General features: G+C 47.4%; 1 protein-coding gene across 1 annotated transcript in view; it reads left to right on the top strand.

Annotated features, from left to right (window-relative positions):
- The window catches only part of LOC122753604 (S-adenosyl-L-methionine-dependent tRNA 4-demethylwyosine synthase TYW1-like), a 244,033-nt gene that overhangs the window by 178,667 nt on the left and 45,908 nt on the right, over positions 1-19,458 (top strand). Inside the window, exon 14 of the mRNA XM_044001116.1 lies at positions 14,841-14,951. Within this exon, the coding sequence (XP_043857051.1) occupies positions 14,841-14,951 (111 nt within the window). The remainder of the gene's footprint in view (positions 1-14,840; positions 14,952-19,458) is intronic.

Genomic DNA, 19,458 nt, shown 5'->3' on the forward strand with positions numbered 1-19,458 from the left:
CTTCCCTGGCTGAGTCACCTTCCAATTTGTCAGCCTTTCTGCCGAGCCGAGCAGGGGTGTTTGGGTGGGAGACAGAGACACTCAGAACATTTTGACATCTTTCCCCCTCCCCCCCTTTCTCCCGGCAGTGGGAAAGGGTTGCATTTGAACATTTGGCTCCAGCAAGGGAGTATTTATTGTAACATTTGAAACTTGAATTTCCAGATTGGTACAAATGATCTTTCAGGAGAATCAGTCATAGTATTTGTCCTATTTATGTCCGGTTTAGTAGCATGTTTTTCCCGGCTCCTTAAAAAAAAAAAATAGACCAGATCTCATTGTGATTTGGAGAGCGGCATTGTGGGTAAGTTGTGCTCTCTTGCTGCCCCTCTTCCACAGACCCCACTTACTGTACCCTCCTTTTCCAGTATTCTTTTCTTTCAAATCTACTGCAGAGAGGATGGGTGACCTGTGGTCTGGGCTTTAGTGATGGAGGGCTGCGGCTGATGGCGTCCTTCAGTAGTGCATCACTCAGGGCAGCCTGGCTGACGCGTTGCCTCCACACAGAAGCATCTTCAGTAAGGTTTTGACATAGTCTTCTGTTGGCGGTTCAGAAAATCTTTCATTGGATTTGATTTCCTTCTGTGGTTGCCTGATTCCATGCTAGAGTTCATAGCTTATAGGATTATAGGGTTGGAAGGGACTGCTCTCTTTTCATTGGTCCCAAACATATTCAGGACCATTGCTGGACCGAGTCAGAGTGAACACGGTGTTCTGGGGAGATGCCACATGTTTCAGATGTAGAGTGTGCTCCCAGTATCACTCCGGGGGAACAAGGGACTCTGGCCCCCTTGGCTACTCCCATGCTGGGCTCCCTCTAGGTCTGAATTTTACCTTATGCCATTGATTTGAAACATCAGAGCATGTCTCCTTATCAGATAAGAAACAGACTGTTCAAGTCCAGCTCATTCTGTGATTTTATATGTATGTGTATTTATATGCATATGGATTATGGAAATTATTAAAAACCATTTTGAATTTCCTTTAAGGGTTTCGTTCTGAGCCAACATTTTGGAGCTTTTGGTGCCCACCATCCTGGATAGCAACATATTTACACTCACTCTTCTTCGGTTGAACAATATTGCCTTTTGGGGGACCTTTGAATTAGCTCTTGGTTGGTTGTGACATTTTTCTAATGGTACATGTTAAAATTGCATGCAAAAACTTCTGATGCAATCCTTTGTAGTCTATGCTCATGAAATTGGTTTTTCTACCATGGGCTGCTCTTTCTGAATCAACATTAGCAGGTCTCTGTCTTTCCCTGAGATTTGTGGCCTTAACATTTAGGCCTGAAATACAAATGCAACTAAAAGCCTGTTACAGTGGATTACTGATTGAGGGTGTCAGATGGCCTGGATTAGGGAGTGCTTAACCCTTTTTGTGACCCAAACCCCTTTGGCAGGCTGGTGAAGTCTGTGGACCCTCTTCTCACAATAAAATTTTAAAATGCATAAAAGGTATCAGAGGTAGAATTTGAATCCAGGTCTAACTAGTTCTAATGCTGTAAGAGGCAAGATAGTTACCCCCCCCCCCCACTTTGGTGATTAAAAGGAGTGTAAATGTTAGGACTTTTCTAGAATTCTTTCTCAATTTTTGAGAATTATTTATGTAGTATAGGTGTTAATTACAGTTGATATAGTTATAAACAGTACCACTTACATGAGGCCTTTTGTGATCCATTCCCCCAACTCTTAGTTCCTCACACCCCAAGCTTCCTTGTAATTATTTTATGTATGCTTACATGTGTATAAGATACAAAGCAGAGACGTGGGGAGGGTCAAGCAGCTGGCAGGGGGTAGGGGGAACCAGGAAAGACCTTCTGCAGAAAGTGGAGTTTAAGCTGAATCTTGGAGGCATTCCTTGACGCCCAGCCTCGTGTGACGATCTTTGAAAATACTGATAATGACTTTAACCAGCCTAAAAATCTAAACTTCTTCCAGCAGGATTATTTCCTTATCACAGAATCATAAATTTGGAGCTGGAAGAGACCTTTAGGGTCACCCTTCCTAACTGATGACTGGCCCGAGCCGTGCTTCATTTCACTTCTTAATCCCTGACCATCTTCTTTTCTTGCCATTGATATTCCTTTTGCTCCCACTCTCCCAATATGGAATCATGATCAAATCAACTCTGCATTGTTCATGAAAGGGACATGCCAATCTACTTCTTTATGGTGCTCTTTACCATTCCTGTAATATTCTGGCCCACTGTGCCCTTTTCTGGCCACCACTGCCTTATGTTTTGACTCCCTTTAATGTACAGGAATGTAAGCTCCTTAAGGAGAATCAGGACTTACTTTGTTTTTGTATTTACATCTCCAGAATTTAGCATAGTGCTTGGCATATAGGAAATACTTAAATGTTTTTTTCATTCATTCATTTATCCATTCATCTATCCATCCATCCATCCATCCATCCATCCATCCATTCATTCATTGTATAAGTTGCCTCTCTTTGTGGAATGTAAGACTTTTTTTTTTCCTCATAGGGCAATGAGGGTTAAGTGACTTGCCCAAGGTCACACAGTAAGTGTCAAGTGTCTGAGGTCAAATTTGAGCTCAGGTCCTCCTGAATCCAAGGCCGATACTTTATCCATTGAGCCACCTAACTGCCCTGCTAATGTAAGATTTTTGATGGCAAGGACTGTGTAATTTCTGTCTTTACAAGCCCAGATCTTAGTGCTAGAGTCTGGCACATCCTATTTGCTTGATAAATCCTTATTGAAGTCCCAGTGGATGGATTGATGTAAGAATTGAATCTTGACCTGATCTGTGAAGGAAAACTAAGGATTCCAGGAAGAAGGAAAAGAAGCTCACTCCCGACATGGGCAACTGCCTCTGCTGAGGTGTGGAGATGGTGATAAAATGTCCCATGTGAGGAGCGATAAGCAGGTCTGTTTTGCTGTAACACTGAGCAAAGGAGAGGGATGTGCAGTGAGCCTGGAAGGGCGTTCTGGGTCTGCCTGGTGAAGGGCTTTAAATGCCAGAGGCGCTTGTATTTTATCCTCAGGCAAGAAGGAGGAGCCCCGGATCTTTGTGAGCGGGGAGTGGTGTGTGTGGCCAGACCTGTCCTTAAGGGATTTTTTTTTTGCAGCTTTTTGGAGGGCGGATTGGAGAGGAGAGAGACTAGCCAGGCTTGGAGATCCATCAGCCAATGATTACAGGTGTCCAGGTGGGAGGTGATAAAGGCCTGCCGTCAGATGGGGACCCTCTGTGTGGAGTGAAGGGTCTGAGGAATGATGCCTCGGAGGTGGAATCTGTGGGATGTGGCTTGTAGATGGGGTATGAGGGAGAGAGAAGGAAGGCCTCAGGGCTGCCCAGCCATGTGCCTGTAAGGAGAGTAGGACCCTCCGTGGAAGCAGGGGACTTTGGAGGAGCAGTGGGTCCATGGAGGAAGAGAATGACTTCCATTTTGGAAGTCTTTGAGATCCCCACCAGATATCCATTTGGATGCAGCTGGAGCTTCCCAGCCCAGTGCATCCCTGTGCCGTGGGTGAGGAGAGAAGTGGCTGTCCTTGGAACTTACCTCTCTCTAGACTCTGGGGTCTGAAGGGAAAGGAGGGCCCTCTAGTAATTCATTGCACATTGGTGCTGCCATGAGCAGGGACCGTCAGATGAATCGTCTCATTCAAGGAATTCACACAGCATCAGGATACCAGTTTTTCACCTGGTCCAGGCAGCGCTGCCGAGTTCCTGGTTGAGATGAGAAAATAGGGGTTCTGATTCGAGAAAAAAAGGCCCACATTTTCTTTATTCTTCTAAACCCGTTTGCCTTTTAGGCCCTTGTTTATTATTGCAGCAGATGGAAACGGTGTGAGTTCAGGCCTGCCAGGGTCGTAGGAGAGATGCAACTATAGACGGGCCACGGCACGTGCTTTCTTTTCCATCGTTTGCTGGGGCTCGCTGGACACAGCTTCCTTCTTTGAGTAAGTGCTGATTGTCTCTGCCTTCTGGAGGAAGAGGGCTGAGGGCAGGCTGTTCACACTGTTTTATCTGCTTGAGTTCATCGTTCATGCCAGGTAGCCAAGTTCAGTTCTGAACTTGAGAGAATTCTTCTCCAAGGTATGATTCATCCATTCTTTTTTCTTCTTGGTACTATGTTGTAGGGAAAATGGAAAACCAAACAACATTCACTTAGGCCACAGAAGGAAGAAGGAAAAGTTTCTGGGATCTCTTGAGCTCAGATTTCTTACCCTGTACTTCATCACCTCAGTGCTAGACAGAAGCAACGGTACTAACAGGAAGGCCATACCCACAGCTTCCCTCCACCCAGAAGAGAAAGACAGTCCGCGTGTACTGAGAGCATCACTCTGTACCCTAGCCAGTCATTGTTCTCCCTTTAAAGGGTCCCAGACAAAATCAACGGCACACCGTTACCCAAATCCACCTCGGCATACTGTGTGCATTCAGGGGAGAGGAGATGGCCAGAGCATCTGGCTTGGAGTCACTTGTTGTTGGTTCCCGTCCAGGGTGGATCCCTGCAGTTTGGTTCTCGAAGAGGCCACCGGGCCATGTACTGGCTCCATCCTGAGCTGCCCAGTGTGACTCCATTTTGAAATCTTGACTCTGCCTTTGTCATCCAGGGTTCTCCCCCACTTGATGCTGACACCCTCAGACGGGGTGGCTCAAACATATGGGGGCTCGCTCCCCTGGCTCTGCCCTCTCAGCCATTCTTTAGGATCCAGATGGGGTAGTTCTTTAATTTATCCTGGAAGCAACCTCATGACAGTGAGAGCCTCAGTCATTCTGCTCCTCCCCCTTCGACTGTAGAGCACGCTTCCCACGACCATCTGTGGTCCCCTGTTCCGAGCTTCGAAACAGTATTATTTACTCCTCAGAAACATCTCTCTCCCAACCCTTTTTGCCCAAGTGCCCTTAGAGATGGACGTTCCTCAACAGGCTCCTTCCCTCCTTGCTTGACCCCAGCCCCTAAGGGGTGTCTCAAGTTTTCTCCCCATAAGTGGCATGTGACTGTGCTTCCAGGCCCTGTCCCCATCCCTTTTAATTTCCTGTTTTGCATTGTGGAAACCAAAAGCCATTGCGAAGAAATTGAGTGTGGATTGTCACATTATCCCAGTTTCAGGAGGGACGTAAAATGTTCCTGTTAGAACTTCATTGATTTGAAAAACAACAGCAATTAGGGTTGGATTTTTTTTTTTTTAATTTAAAGCTTAGCATTTACGGCAGCTCAGGTTTCATTTGCTAGGCTGGATTACTACTTTGCCAATACCCAATTTGTTTCCCATAGATTTTAATAGAGACAATTAAAAAAAAAAAAGATTAGTCACCAGAGGAGAGAAGTCTAGAGAAGTCTGCTTTCTCTGCAAAACCAGCCACGGGGGTGCTGCATATAAATATCCCTGCCTCCGTCCTCTCCCGTAACTGCCGACATTCTGCACACGTGGCTGCTTGGGAGAAAAACCAATCACCCTGCCTGCAAGGGAAATATTCCTGTGGTGGCCTCACCGACAGTCCCGGCACTGGCCCTCCCTGCGTGACCTTTCATTGATTTAGAAGCGCCTCATACAGGGGCTGTGTGGGTGGTGCTCCCCACCCCCCTTGTCACTTACTGGGCTCTGTGTGGCCATTCCAAGAGAGGTCTCCCCCCCACCCCCTCTCCCCATCCTGCACTTTGCTCAGCAGGATGAAGCCTCATTTTCATTAGGCAGAAGGACCATTTGGAGAAGAGATGCCTTTTATTCCCCAGCTGGGCCATTTTGGATCTGGCTCCTCAGTGCTGAGCATGGCAAGAGAAAGGCTGGTGCTGTGCTGAGGCGACTTGGGGGGGGGCCCAGGCATAGGAGGGCTCCTGGGGCCTCCCTGGGCTTTTCAGGGAAGGGGATTCAGTTTAACAAACAGTTATTATTAAGCATCACATACAGTGCATGGAGAAGTAGCTGCAGAGCCCAAACAACCAGGGGTCAAGTCCCACCGCCATCGTGTATTGATTGTGTGACCCTGGGCAGGTCACTCAACTGCCTATAGACAACTAGACTATACATTGCAGGCAAAGTGTTGGACAACATTGGAATAAAGGGATTTCTTGCTGGGGAGTTTCCACTATAGGCATTAAGGATACGAACATGACATGAGACCTAGCCCCTCCCCCTCAAGGAGCTCACTTTCCAGCAGGGGAGATGGGAGAGGTGGATGGATAACTTTAATGCACTTTAGAATGTGCGCACAGGGGAGATCCATAGAGCGCGCCAAGGGGTTTGGAAAGGGGAGACGTCATCCTAAGCTTGGAGGGCAGGGAGTCGGAAGGTTTTCTGGGGGCTCAGATGTGGGCCTTAAAGGGAGAGGAGGGGAGGCTGTGTGTGTGTGTGTGTGTGTGTGTGTGTGTGTGTGTGTGTCCGTCCATCCTAGCCATGGGGACAGTGTGAACAAAGGCACAGAGATGGTGGAGGGCCCTTGAAGAAATGGAGAGATGAGTCATCCCCTTTGCCTGGACCACAGCCTGCTTGAAGGGAGTTCGTGTGCATTGGGTTGGCAGAGTAGTTTGGAGCCAGATTGGTCAAGAACTCCTTCTGATCCGGCTGAGGATCGGCGAGGGGCGGGGCAGACCAGCTTGTCCACAGCTCTTCTGGCTGGACAGGCAGGGACTGTGTGTGACGACCTGTCACTGACACATCAGAAATGGTGGGGAGCCGTGCAGGGCCGGCAAGCCCAGGCCAGAGCCCACCACCGTATCCCATGGGACTGTTAAGGATCTTTCATTTCCCTCAGCACCCAAAGGCACCCAAGAGGCCGTCTGGCCTCAACCCTCTTGATTCCTCTTAGAGCAGGAGGCCGAGTCTGGGGGGGGGGTCAGTGATTTCCCCCAGATTTATATGGGCAGATCCCTAAGGATTATGGATCCAGAGCTGGAAGGTTCTGCAGGGACCATGTAGTCTAATTCCTTCCTTTCACAGATGAGGAAACTGAGGCTCAAGGAGGTTAAGGGACTGTATAAAATGTTCCTTTTGATATTCCGTCTATCAAAGTTTGTCAGTGCCTGCAGTAGGAAATGGGGATCCTTCCTAGGGTGCATCAGGGAGGCAACACACGCAGGTGTAAAGAATCGATTGGAATGGAGCCTGGGAGAGCATCGGAAAGGGGTCCAGAGAACGAGGATGATGACCAATGGAGCAGGAAGCCCACGGAGGGATGATGAGGGAGATGGGATTTCCTGGCCGCCTGAAGGCCCAGACTTTGTTTCACTGAAAGTCCTTTTTCCTCCCCCTCCCAATTTGTATCAGGCACATATTTCTTCCACAAAGTTGTTGTGAAAATTAATTGATTGATGTTTATAAGTTCTCTGCAGCTAAATTTACTCTAAGAATTAAGTGCTAAGTAATTATTCGCACAGAAAACCACATTGCTGCACATTGGTTCAAGGCTGTATTCCTTAGGGAAGATTCATCATTAGAGTTAATTCAGTTTAGAGATTATTAGTCTTTAGTTTGAGACATACTTGTTGGGGGGAAAAAACCATAGAGGATGTTTTTCTTGTTCCTGTTGACTCCTATCTTGATAGTTCCAACCCTGCATTGCATTGTAGTGGAGGGAATCTTCCCAGCACACAGGGTTCTGCGGCTTTTCCTTTTATTGATCAAGAACCATGCTTTGGAAACCAATGCAGATTGAGTTGTTTTTCTTTTGTGGTTGTGTCCATTCATGGGCATTCTCTTCACATCATGGTTGGCTCTTGAAATGGCTACTACCGCATTTATGTGCAGATAGACCAGTAGGGGAAGTAGGCCCAGGACCAAGGACATAAGGCAGTGAAGGGGCTGGGCCATTGCTCAGGCTTCACAGCCCAAGAGTGGTTGTCTTAACATGAGGACAATCATCTTCAAAGCCAAAAATGGACCACTGGGCATTGGAGAATGTGCTGACAAGGAACCGGACCAGGACCTAAATAGAGCTTTTACCTCCTGATGAGGAAATCGAGTTAGATTGCCCCGAGCACCTTTTCATTTGTGCACAGGATGGAGATGCACGTTTATAGACATCCAGGTCAGTTACCCCATTAGTAAGGACAGGGTCTCCAAGATCTAAGATGAATTGTGGGACCTACTAGGGGACAGAGAAAAGAAGCAGTGCCTGGCACATTCTCCTTCATAAGTGATTTCTGTAGCTGGCATTGTCAATGAGGTTTTTGGTGTTGTTGTTAATGTTGATGTAATCATTCATAATAATAGTGGTCACTTATATAGTATTTTAAGGTTTGCAAAATGCTTTACATGTTATCTCACTTGATCCTCACAACAACCCTGGTGGGGGGGGAGGGGCCGGGAGTCAGTGCCATTATTATCCCCGTTTTACAGATAAGGAAAACAGGCAGAGAGAGATTGAGTGATCTGTCCAGGGTCTCCCAGCTAGGGGGCATCAGAGGCATGATTCACACTCGTTTCTTCTGACTCCCATTCCTTTGTTCTATCCACCGTCTCTGGACCATCAGTCTGGTTCTCCTTTCTCATTCTGTTTACGTTTGATGATCCTAGGATTAGCTGTGCAGATTGAAATGAACCATTTCAACATCTAAATATATTTGCTCTTTTAAAAGCATTTATGTCCTTTTATTTCACAACTAATCTTTTTTTTTCTCCTCTAAACTTCAGTGAGAGGCTGAGTTCTTTGAGAAATTACTCACCTCTTGTTTTCTAGATTTGTCATTGTATTCTTCATTCCCCTTTCTCACTTGAAATGGCTATGAGCCTGTTTATCATCAACAGAGATGGGAGAAGGCACTTGGCAGCTTTGGGGGCCTGTACTTCAAAGAAAGAGGCAAGGGGCTTTTCTAGAGATGTTCAGTAATTTTTTTTTAAATGAAAGGGTTAAACTTTAAGGCTTTTTCTAGAGACAGTTAATGAAAATTTAAAAAATTTAAACACCAAGGCATCTTTCGCACTTGACACTCTGCAGTCCTGCTTGTAACCTCATAATGATGTTTGGGATCAAAATCATTGCATATTTTACCAAGCAGAAAAAAGCGTGTCACTTTTCAATTGTTATTAGCCAAGGGCTCGAACAGTGAAGTCCTCCTTGCTGACAACAGTTGATAGGCATGGACTGTTAACATTTTGCATCTTTCTTTTGTGGAGCTCCTGGAGCCGTGTGCGGTGAGTCTAACAACCGTCTGTCGTGCTGGTAAACTTGTCTGCTGTGTTTGTCAGCTTGAGCGACTTCTGAGTTGATTTACCAGGTGACTGCAGCCTTCAGTTTAAATGATGGACAGGCACTTCTGGCGCTTCCCCTCCTTCCTTTGCTCATGCTGTTATCCTGCTTAGGCCTAGACTGGCCATGTCCCTTTTCTGTTCTTCTCCCCTCCTCACCTCTGCAACCTTGTACAGTCTTGATGCAGTGGCACCTCCTCCACGAGCCTTCTCTAGGCATCTCCTGCAAGTCTCCCTTGGCTCCTCTGGGAACAGTCCTTTCAGGCCTTTTCTGGCCCACGTGAATTCTTCCTTTCTCTGTGCTTAGGTCACTCGTGTGGTCTCCTGGCCCCAGTCTTCCATTGAATTCTGCTCTAGTTGTTCTCTGGGTCTTATTTCTGTCCCAACAGCAAGGTTGTAAAGTACGTGAGTGCCAGCATCCTGTAACATTCTTCTTTTCCCCCCACAATGCTTTGCCCAAAGTAGGCATTCCTAAAATACTTTTTAATTGGTTCTGTTGTAATTAACCATATCATTATGTCCATAGAGCTTCATCACTCTTTTGGAAAAATATTCTGAAATTAAATTCTGAAAAATACAGTTGGCTTTTCTCCAGTATTTCCTTTCCCCCACTGTACCTATTTGCCTCCTAAATAATTCTTTTACCTTAGAACGTGTCTACTGATCAAGTATTTTAAGTGTCACTAAATTCTCTGACCTTGGGCTTATTGTAGATCTTGAACTCATTTTACTTACCAGTGCCTTTAAATCATAGACTCTTCATTTAGCCAGGGTCAGAACCCAACAAGGGAATTTCAGCTAATAGTTAGGCAGACATGGAGGGTCATTAACTTGTCCTAAACTCAGAATTTACTAGAATTTTTCTCCTTTTATTTTTTTTTTTTTTTTTTTTTTTTTTTTGCAGGGCAATGGGGGTTAAGTGACTTGCCCAGGGTCACACAGCTAGTAAGTGTCAAGTGTCTGAGGCCGGATTTGAACTCAGGTACTCCTGAATCCAGGGCCAGTGCTTTATCCACTGCGCCACCTAGCCGCCCCCTCTCCTTTTATTTTTAATTAAAAAATTTTTTTTGCAGGGCAATGGGGGTTAAGTGACTTGTCCAGGGTCACACAGCTAGTAAGTATCAAGTGTCTGAGGCTGGATTTGAACTCAGGTCCTCCTGACTCCAGGGCTGGCGCTCTATCCACTGTACCACCTAGCTGCCCCCTTTTCTCCTTTTATGAAACAAGACAAATTGAAGTTGAGATCAGATAGTTGCTAAGTGGAACTTGAATTTTTCTTTTTTGAGGGGCATTAAGGGTTAAGTGACTTGCCCAGAGTCACATAGCTATTGTCAAGTATCTGAGGTCAGATTTGAACTTAGGTCCTCCTGAATCCAGGGCCGGTGCTCTATCCACTGTGCCACCTAGCTGCCCCTTGGAACTTGAATTTTTAAGAGAAACACTTTAGAAAGATTTCTTTTTAAAATGTACTGTCCTTCATATAGATACATCAGTCATTGTCACTAGTAAACCTGCCGTTCCAAATTACCTCCAATTTTTCCAGAAACTCTAAGCCATCTCTTATTTATTTGAACATTCAACTTTATTATTAAGGAATTTGCCTTGGTGTCCTATGCGTCCTGCCTTTGTTTGAAGAGGCATCTTTTGGAGCTTCTCTCTGACCTTGTTTCATCTCCAAGGCTTCCTGTTGAAGCAATTTGTCAGGAAGTACTGCAGGTATATAGCTAAGTGACTCTTATAGGTCACAGAGGTTTGCAATTAATTCTCAGTGACTTTTTGGAGTTTCCTGAGTTAAAATGCTAAGCTTGGATCTAACAACAGGAGAGAATATAAAGCGATGGACTAATGAAATGTGATTCTTGCCTGACTTATTGCATTTTTAAAACATTGTCCTCCCTTCCTTTATTAGAAGCACTACTGATGTTTAACCTATTTTAAGTATCCTGAAAAAAAAAGAGTAAAGGAGTATACTGAAAGCAAAAGAGGTTAGCGAGAAAGAACAGTGGCTGGGAGTCAGTAGACTTGGATTTAGGATTTGATGCGCCACTTAATTTAAAATTAAATTGTGAGGAAAGTGCTTTGGAAGTGACTTGTTATGGTCAGGAACAGTTGGTGCACAGTTACTTCTGAGGTTGTTGTGGGAAAAGCATTTGTCATACCAGGAAGTGCTACATGAGTTTGAGCTATTATTATTGAATCATCACAGCATTAGCAGCATTATTATTGTTTAAAAATGTGTTGAAGAGACAGAACATTCAGCCAATTTGTCACAAAGTGAAGAAAATAGTTGTATTCCATCACTTCCTTTATTTATTTTAGATTATGGGTGAATGGAATGTAGACCCTGAAAAGGAAAGCAGTAATTAGGCATGCCCTGGACAGGAAAACCTGGTGTTCTGGGTTTGTTAGTGTTGTAGCCTGCCTAGAAGAGAGGAGCCTGGGAGGGCTACCTGGTAGACTCCCAGATGTTTGGATCCTAGGGTGCTGGTGAGATTCAACTGCAAGTGTGAGTGATACATGAGCACAGTTTCTACCTCCTCTCTTCCTCCTCCTGCTAGCCTTGCAGATGGTGGGCGTTACATCTTAAAAGCTCATTTGCCAATGTTGTAAAATTCTCATAAAAGACATTTTAAAGAGTTTCTTCTTGGAGTCATTTTTCTCATCGTTTCCTGGTGCCCAGCAGATTTCCTGCCTTACTCATTCTGAGACGACCCATTTCTCCAGTTGCTTGCACCCAGTGAGTTTAGAACTGGAGCTTGAACCCAGGGCCTCTGACCCTGAAATCCAGTTACTAGTTCTGGGCACCCCATTTTAGAAAGCGAGCTGGAGAGTATCTAAAAGAGGGAGACCAAAATGGGGAGGGAGGGACCTCAGAACCCTTCCCACAGGGACTCTGAAGGAACCGGGAAAATTCAGCCTGGAAAAGAGAAGACATGGCGGGGCTTGGTCTCCATCTTCAGAGATCTGTCAGGCTGCTGGGTAGACAGGGATTCGGGTTATGCCCTTTGGCCATAGAAGGGTCAGATGGGCTAAGTGGAGAGGCTGGCCCTCATCAAGTGAGATGGATGGTTGGTGATTTGAAGGTAGCCCATGCATGGCTGGAGCCTTGGATTGGAATCAGAACTTCTGAGCCTGTTCTCATTCTCGTCTGTCCTCGGAAGCGTGGAGAGGGTGGGAAAAGAAATCAACCCAAAGCTTTTGTTTGGACCAGTTGAGTCATGGCAGCCACCTGTATCGAGCCACCTTTACTTGCCCATAGCTCTGCGGTGGCGACATCACAGAACTTTCATTTTGGGGACTAGACTAGCACAAGGTAACCTCCTCGGGGGCATGAGTCTGAGGGAGCTCTTTGAGGGCATGTCCAGTGGGGGTAGGTTGGAGGTGGGTGGGCACTTGGCCTGGACCTGAGGAGATTTGGGGGTCGGGGGCCTCAGGCCTTCGTTTCCTCCCCTGTAAAATGAAGAATGCCCTCATTTTTATGATGTTGGAAAATAGAATTTAATTCCTATAATGTGATTTAATAATTCAATATTATATAATTTTATGACACTGGGAACGTGCTTTTTAAGATGTCACACTCACCATCTGCAAGGCCAGCAAAGGTGGGGGGGGGGAGAGAGGAAAACATGCTTGTAGCCTAGGTGACCTCTGAAGTGACTTCTGGTTCTGGAGCTACAAGCCCGAGGTGTGATAGTGGGCCGGCAGGTGGAAAAGGGGTGTTACATTTGTTCTGTTTGGCTCTGGAGGACAGGACTGGGGACAAAGCCATGGGGAGAAGTGACAGAGAGGGAAACTGAGGCTTGGTTTCAGGAAAGAATTCCCTTAGAGCCGTCCAAAAGGGGAGGGGCTGCCTCAGGAGGCCGGGGGCGGGGGTATAGGATAGTAGGGATTCTTTGCAGGTTACAGTTCAACTGGAGGCTCCCCAAGATCTCTTCCTGCTCTAAAGTTGCCTGGTGCTTGGACTTAGCACAAATTGGGTCCTTGTTGAATTGAATTTTTTTTTAAAAAATATTATTTTGGGGGTCAGCTAGGTGGCGCAGTGGATAAAGCACCAGCCCTGGATTCAGGAGGACCTGAGTTCAAATCCGGCCTCAGACTGTGTGACCCTGGGCAAGTCACCTAACCTTCATTGCCCCACAACCCCCCCCCCCCATTATTTTTTCAGTTACCCAAAATTGACTTTTCTCCCTCCCTCCTTCCGCCCCCATTGAAAAAGAAAGAAAAAGAAGACCCTGATTCCAAACCTTGTAGTCAGACACAACAGATGAGTGTGTCGTCCATGTCCTCAAACATGTCTGTCTCAGTGTGTGCCTGGGCTGTCCTCTCTGTCAGGAAGAGGGCTGAGTGTTTGGCATGAATCTTCTTGCTGAACTCTGGTTGTGTGGGTGGGAACCTCCTGGTTGGTGGCTAATCCAGGGGCTTGGCTTTGGCTTGTCTGTGCTGACCATTACTTAGCTCTTTGCTTGCCCACTATGAAGTCCATCAGCAGCTCTGCTAAGAGAATTGTTGGGGGGATGGTCAAAACTATGGACTTGAACATCACTCTCCAGTGACACAACGGTGTCAGCCGCCAGAAGGAACAGGGAAAGGGGCAGACTCAGAAACGAGCATTTTTAGTTTCCAAATAAGAATCATAGAATAGAGCAGGACTTCTTATCCCGAGTCTGTGAACTTGTTTTTGTTTTTAAATTATTATTTTATGTTCTATTGTATTATTATAAACATCATGTGATAATACATTGTATTATATTAGAAATAATTCTAAACACAGGTTTTATTAAAATAGCTTATATTAAAAATAGAAACATATATGTAATTTTAACACATAAATATGTACATATGATATAGTTGGTTTCCTTTTGAATCCTATGTATATTTCCTTTGCTGCATTTCAAGCCATTACTGTGAGGAGTCCCTTGGCTTCACCAGCCTGCCAGAGGGGTCCTTGACGCAGAAAAGATGAGGAAGTCCTGGTTAAGAGCCAGTATTTGGGGGCTGATTCTTCTGTTGTGATGGAAGATGCCCTGGACAGAGCCTGGAGACTGAGGTTTGAATCTCGGCCTGGCTGCAAAGGCCCCCAGCTCCATTTGAACCTCAGGTTGCTTCTCTGCCTCTTGTTCCTCTCAATACCTGCTGGACTCCCCTCATAGAATAAATCATCTCAAGGATAGTATTGGGTGGTTCGGGAAATAACTCCCTTTGAAAAAATACACGGCATGTTTTGCAGGATGGAAATTGTCTTGTTTATGTCAGTGTCTGCCATTCCATGACCCCCCATAATGTGGTGATGTCGTTTGGACTCTTCCTTTTCCCTCTCTCACTTTTTGTATGCATGTGTGGGAGCAGTGATGGTGTCTCCTCTCCTCTCCTCACCTGCCTGCAGTGCTGCCTGGCCCCCTCAGATGTTGGGCTTTGCCCTGCCAGGGGCTCGGCACAGCTGCTTTCTGGCTCTGCTGTTTACAGTACGAAGGAGGGACGGGGGCTTCGTTTGCTTTCTCAGCAGTGGTTGTGCTGACCCGGCCACTGATTTTAGTGGTTCTCTCAGAGGAGGTTTCTTTGTGGCCAGAGGGGCCCGCCGTGGGAGAGGTGGCCCCTGCTTTGGATGACGTTTCCTTGAAGCTGAGCCGGCCCTTTCTCTATTTCAGCAACAACGCACAGTCTATCGCCTGACCCTGGTGAAGGCTTGGAACGTGGAGGAACTCCGAGCCTACGCAGAGTTGGTGTCCCTGGGGGAGCCGGACTTCATCGAGGTCAAGGTAAGCCCCTCGTCGGGCAGCCTCGGGCTTTGGTCCTGAGAGTTTGCTGGGGAGTGCTTGGGGGTGGCAAGGGGCCACGTGCTCCTGGCCTCTGCACATCCTCATCCTCGGCATGGCCAGTGCTGGGTGACGTGGCCTGGAGAGTTCTTAGGTGGGCGGGAGCCTCGACCCCCTCCTGAAGGCTGGAGATGACGCGGACCCAGATACCAGTGCTCCCGAGTGTGACACATGTAGCCTTTTGGGCCACCCCATTGCCTTCAAAGTTACTTAGACCCTTTCACGGCCTCTTAGGGCTTCTCTTGTTCCCAGGAACCGTGAGTCATTTATTTCCTTCTGATCAGTCAGTCAACAAGCAGTTATTAAGTGCTTGTTATGGGCCAGACATAGTGCAGAATGGTGAGGAGACAAAGGAAGGCAAAACCACTGTCCCTGCCCTCCAGAAGCTCACAGTCTGATGGAGAGGACGGAATGTGAAGACATAGGTGTGTGTATGTATATGTATATACACACATATAAATCTACATATAATTATAGATTCATACAAAATATGTGAATTTGTGTACATATATGTGCATGGGTGGGTGGGTGGATGGATGGGTGGGTGGATGGGTGGATGGATGGATGGATGGATGGATGGATGGATGGATGGGTGGGTGGATGGATGGGTGGATGGATAGGTGGATGGATGGATGGGCAGATGGGCAGATGGATGGATGGACAGAGCAAATGGAGGGTGATGTTGGAGGCCCTCGCATGGAGGGGAGGGGGAGCCTGGAAAGGCCTCCTCCAAACACTGGAATTGGAGCTGAGTCTTGAAGGAGAGCAAAGAGGCAAGGAGGAGGAGGGAGAGTCTTCCCAGCCAGGAGGGATAAGCATGGAGGGGCCCGAGGCGTGGACGGGGGAGAGGCTGCTTCACAGGGAGCACACAGGGAAGCGAAGTGTCAGAAAAAGTGTGGAGCAGGAATGGGGCCAGGTGGTGAAGGGTGCTAAATGCCAAATTAAAACTTTAAGTGCCTTGATACTGGAAAATACATGGAATTTCGAACTGGAGGGAGAAAGTGAAGTCCAGTGACCAGAGGCTCCTGTTTAGGTGAGGAGCACCGGCTCCTTGCTTTGTGAGCTTGCCTCAGTTTCCTCACCTTCAGCAGGAGCCTTTCGGAATTGGTGACCTGCGAGGTTCCCCCTAGCTCCACATCCCATGAGCCTGTCTCTGTTGGCTAACTAAGGGGCATCCTCAGGTGCTCTGACCTGTGTTAATGGGTTCCTTTCTATCTGAGCACAAGTGTCAGCAATTTCCCAGCCCACTGTCATCTAACTAAATCTTGGAAATAGTGAAGGTGCCTGATGGTGGAAATTTACTGTCATAGAAATGAATCGATGTCCTTTGTGACCCGAGACAAATAATCACTAACCATCAGTCATGATTCTCCTAATCATTAAGAATTTCTTAAACACGTGTTCACTTCTTAAAAGTTCCACTGTCCTCAGGGGAAGGAAATTGTGTGTGGGACCCAGGATTTCAGACTCTGTCAGCCGTTGATCACTGGCCAGCCTGTTCCACCCTCATAATTCTCTCCATTGTCACTTACTCATCAGGGCTTGGTGCAACCTGTGCTGACACCAGTCCGGGAAATGCTTTCTCCTGCTTGGAACCTGGACTGATCCGTGAACTCCTCAGTGGTGGGGGGTCTCACTCCTGCCCTCTCCTCCTTGTATTTCTTGTCTGTGCCCTGCCATGAAGTTGGGGCATAGGCTCAGGGTGCTGGGGGCCGGCATCTTGCTCCGTGGATGTTGTACAGACACCTATGGAGCAAGGAGGCAGCCCCTAAGGAAGGTCCTTTTGTTCTTACTGCCTAAGGGCCCCCCTCTTTGGAAGGCCGTCCTCTTGTCCTGTGTCTCCTCCACAATCCTTAGTTCTTCGAGTGGTGCTGCTGACCCGCACCTACCATGCTCCTCTCCCTCGTCCTCTGGGGAATGTGCAGTCTTATTTTGTGGGGATCGTATATTTCTGTGATTATGGGCCGTGTAGCACTGTGGCATCCACCTTCTTGTGAAAGGTGGCTGTGGTTTCCCCAGGAAGTTTGGGGTCATGAAGGCATGGCCCAGTTTCCCACAGGCACTTGTGTAGACTGGCCTGTTCTCTGGCCCAGCCCATGCTCCTTGTGCAGTGCCTGTCCGACGTGAATGATGGGATCATCCATCCGGGAACTTGGGAGATCAGATGTTCTTGCTATGTGACTTTTCTGGTCCCACAAAACACGATGGGATTTTAAATTGTCCTCCTGAGCAGAAGATTTTCTTGACTCCTAAGGCCTGCCATATTTGTGTGTGTGGGGGCGAGGGGTGACATGGTTTTAATAGCCCATATAAACCAGGATCAATGAAGCCCAAATTTCTCTGTGCTAATTGCTGGGCTGCTCTTTCCATCTGAGAATAGCTTTAGCCCCACACTCCCGTGTCTCCATCCAGGTCCCTGGGTGTGCATGCCTACGTGTGTCTGCATGTAGCATTTCAGCCAGCTTTAATTTAGAATTGATGAAGGCTTCACCATTAGCCAATTGGAATTCTGCTTTCACTCACTTTTTGTTAAAAGCATCATATAAAAACAAACAAACAAACCCATTATCCTTTCATCTTTTTTAGTTTTCACTTGTTACTAAGGCAGGAGTACAGTTATAAGAAGCCTGAGTCTGCAGTGTTCATCAGCGCACACGCCTGCCCGTTGGAAGGAGTGTGGCATTAGCTCTGCCGGCGCTGAATCCACCCCCAGATTCCTCTGTAGCTTCCACTGCATGGCCACTCTTCCCAGGCTCAGGCGCCTGGGCTCTGTGCCTTCTCCTGAGATTGTATGCTCTGCGTGCATCTGGAACAACACCGAGAGATTATGGGGGTTCATACTTCAGTGGTGGAACTAATTTCAGTATTTTCTTGCTCATCTTGTGGTGGCAGCTGGCAGCTAAGCACATGTCCGGAGAAGGAAGATAAATCTTTCATCGGAGACCACATCTGCCCACCACTGAGAGCCGATGCCACGTGGAGAAGTCGACTCCTGACACCTCTCCCTCGGCCTCCCAGGGCAGCCAGAGGTTTCTGTAAATTATGATTTTCTTCTTTCTGAAGATGGTTAGGCATTGAAATCAATGAATAAGATTAAAGGAGTGGCTTTCATGTCAAGTGCCCAACTGTGAATCTGCATTCATCAAACCTTGTAGGCCTTGATAAAAACACAGCAAAGAGCCTCATTATTTCCTTTCAGAAGACCGCGATTCTGTGGCCAAAGGAGGCAAACTGACCCGGCAAGATTCATTTTCTGGGTTTTAAAAAAAAAAAATGCAATTGTGCTTAAAGGCAGCTGGATCAAATTCTTTTCAGGATGGATAAACATTTTTAAAAGGGGAAAAAAATGGGTGGGCCCTCCCTGGGATTGTTGCTGGTACTGACTCTAATGTGATCTGGAAAAGAATATACACAGGGAAATTGCCAGGCTTGCAGCCGACATTCCCCTCTACTGAGTGGTGAGATGCCATGCGAGGATGGACTGCCTGAGAGCTGGTGGGGGCTTCACATGGTGTGATGTGATCATGGGCTTTGAACTATGAAATGAGGCCTAGCTGAGGAATTGAGGAGTCAATACAGTGTGGGCCCATGACGATGGTGGCTGTGGGGGCTGTGCTGCCACTGCTTCCCTCCCCTCCCCTCCTTTCTCTTCTCTCCCCCCATCCCTCCCCTCTTCTTCTCCCCTCTCCCCTCTTCTTCCCCATCCTTCCCCTCTTCTCCCCCCATCCCTCCCCTCCCCTCTTCTTCTCCCTGCTCCTCTCCCTTCTTCCCCCTCCCCTCTTCTCCCCCCCTCCCCTCTTCTTTTCCCCCCTCCTCTTCTCTCCTCCCCTCCCCTTCCCTCCTCTCCTCTCCTCTTCTCCCCCCAGCCTTCCAGAACCTGGGCTCACTTTGGTGACCCCCAGATGAGGTATCTCTTTGGATGTTGCTTCTGCCTCTCTGTTCCTGTAGCTGCTCCCGCCTCATTGGCCCACAAGCAGACCTCCCCAATGAAAAGTCTCTTGACCACCGTGGGTCCTTCTTCCCATCCCACTGTGCCGGACCCCTAACTCAGTTCAGTCCAGTCCACTGTACTTAATAAATGGGGCTGTTCCCCACCTACCATCAAGTAAGGCCTTCTCCTACCAGGCCTCAGCCCATGTTCCCCAGCTTTGCCTCAGATGGTTCCCTCTGTTTGCTTGGCTCCCCTGCCCTCTCTGGCCCCTCCTGCCCTCTCCCACCTCCACGCCTTTGCTTAGGCCATCTCTGCCTTTTGAGAGCTTTCCCTTCTTTCAAGGCTCGGCTCAGGGCCCGCTCTTTCTTGAAGACTTCTCGGAGGCCTCTTTGCACATTCCCTTGGCCCCCTTGTCCTCAGCACATTTTACTCTGAATTACAGTTGTTCCTATATGCATTACCCTTCCCAGCTAGAATAGAAGCTCTTGCTGGCAGGGTCCGGGTTGTATCTCATCCTCT

Source organism: Dromiciops gliroides, chromosome 4, assembly GCF_019393635.1.
Source record: "Dromiciops gliroides isolate mDroGli1 chromosome 4, mDroGli1.pri, whole genome shotgun sequence".
Lineage (NCBI taxonomy): Eukaryota > Metazoa > Chordata > Mammalia > Microbiotheria > Microbiotheriidae > Dromiciops > Dromiciops gliroides.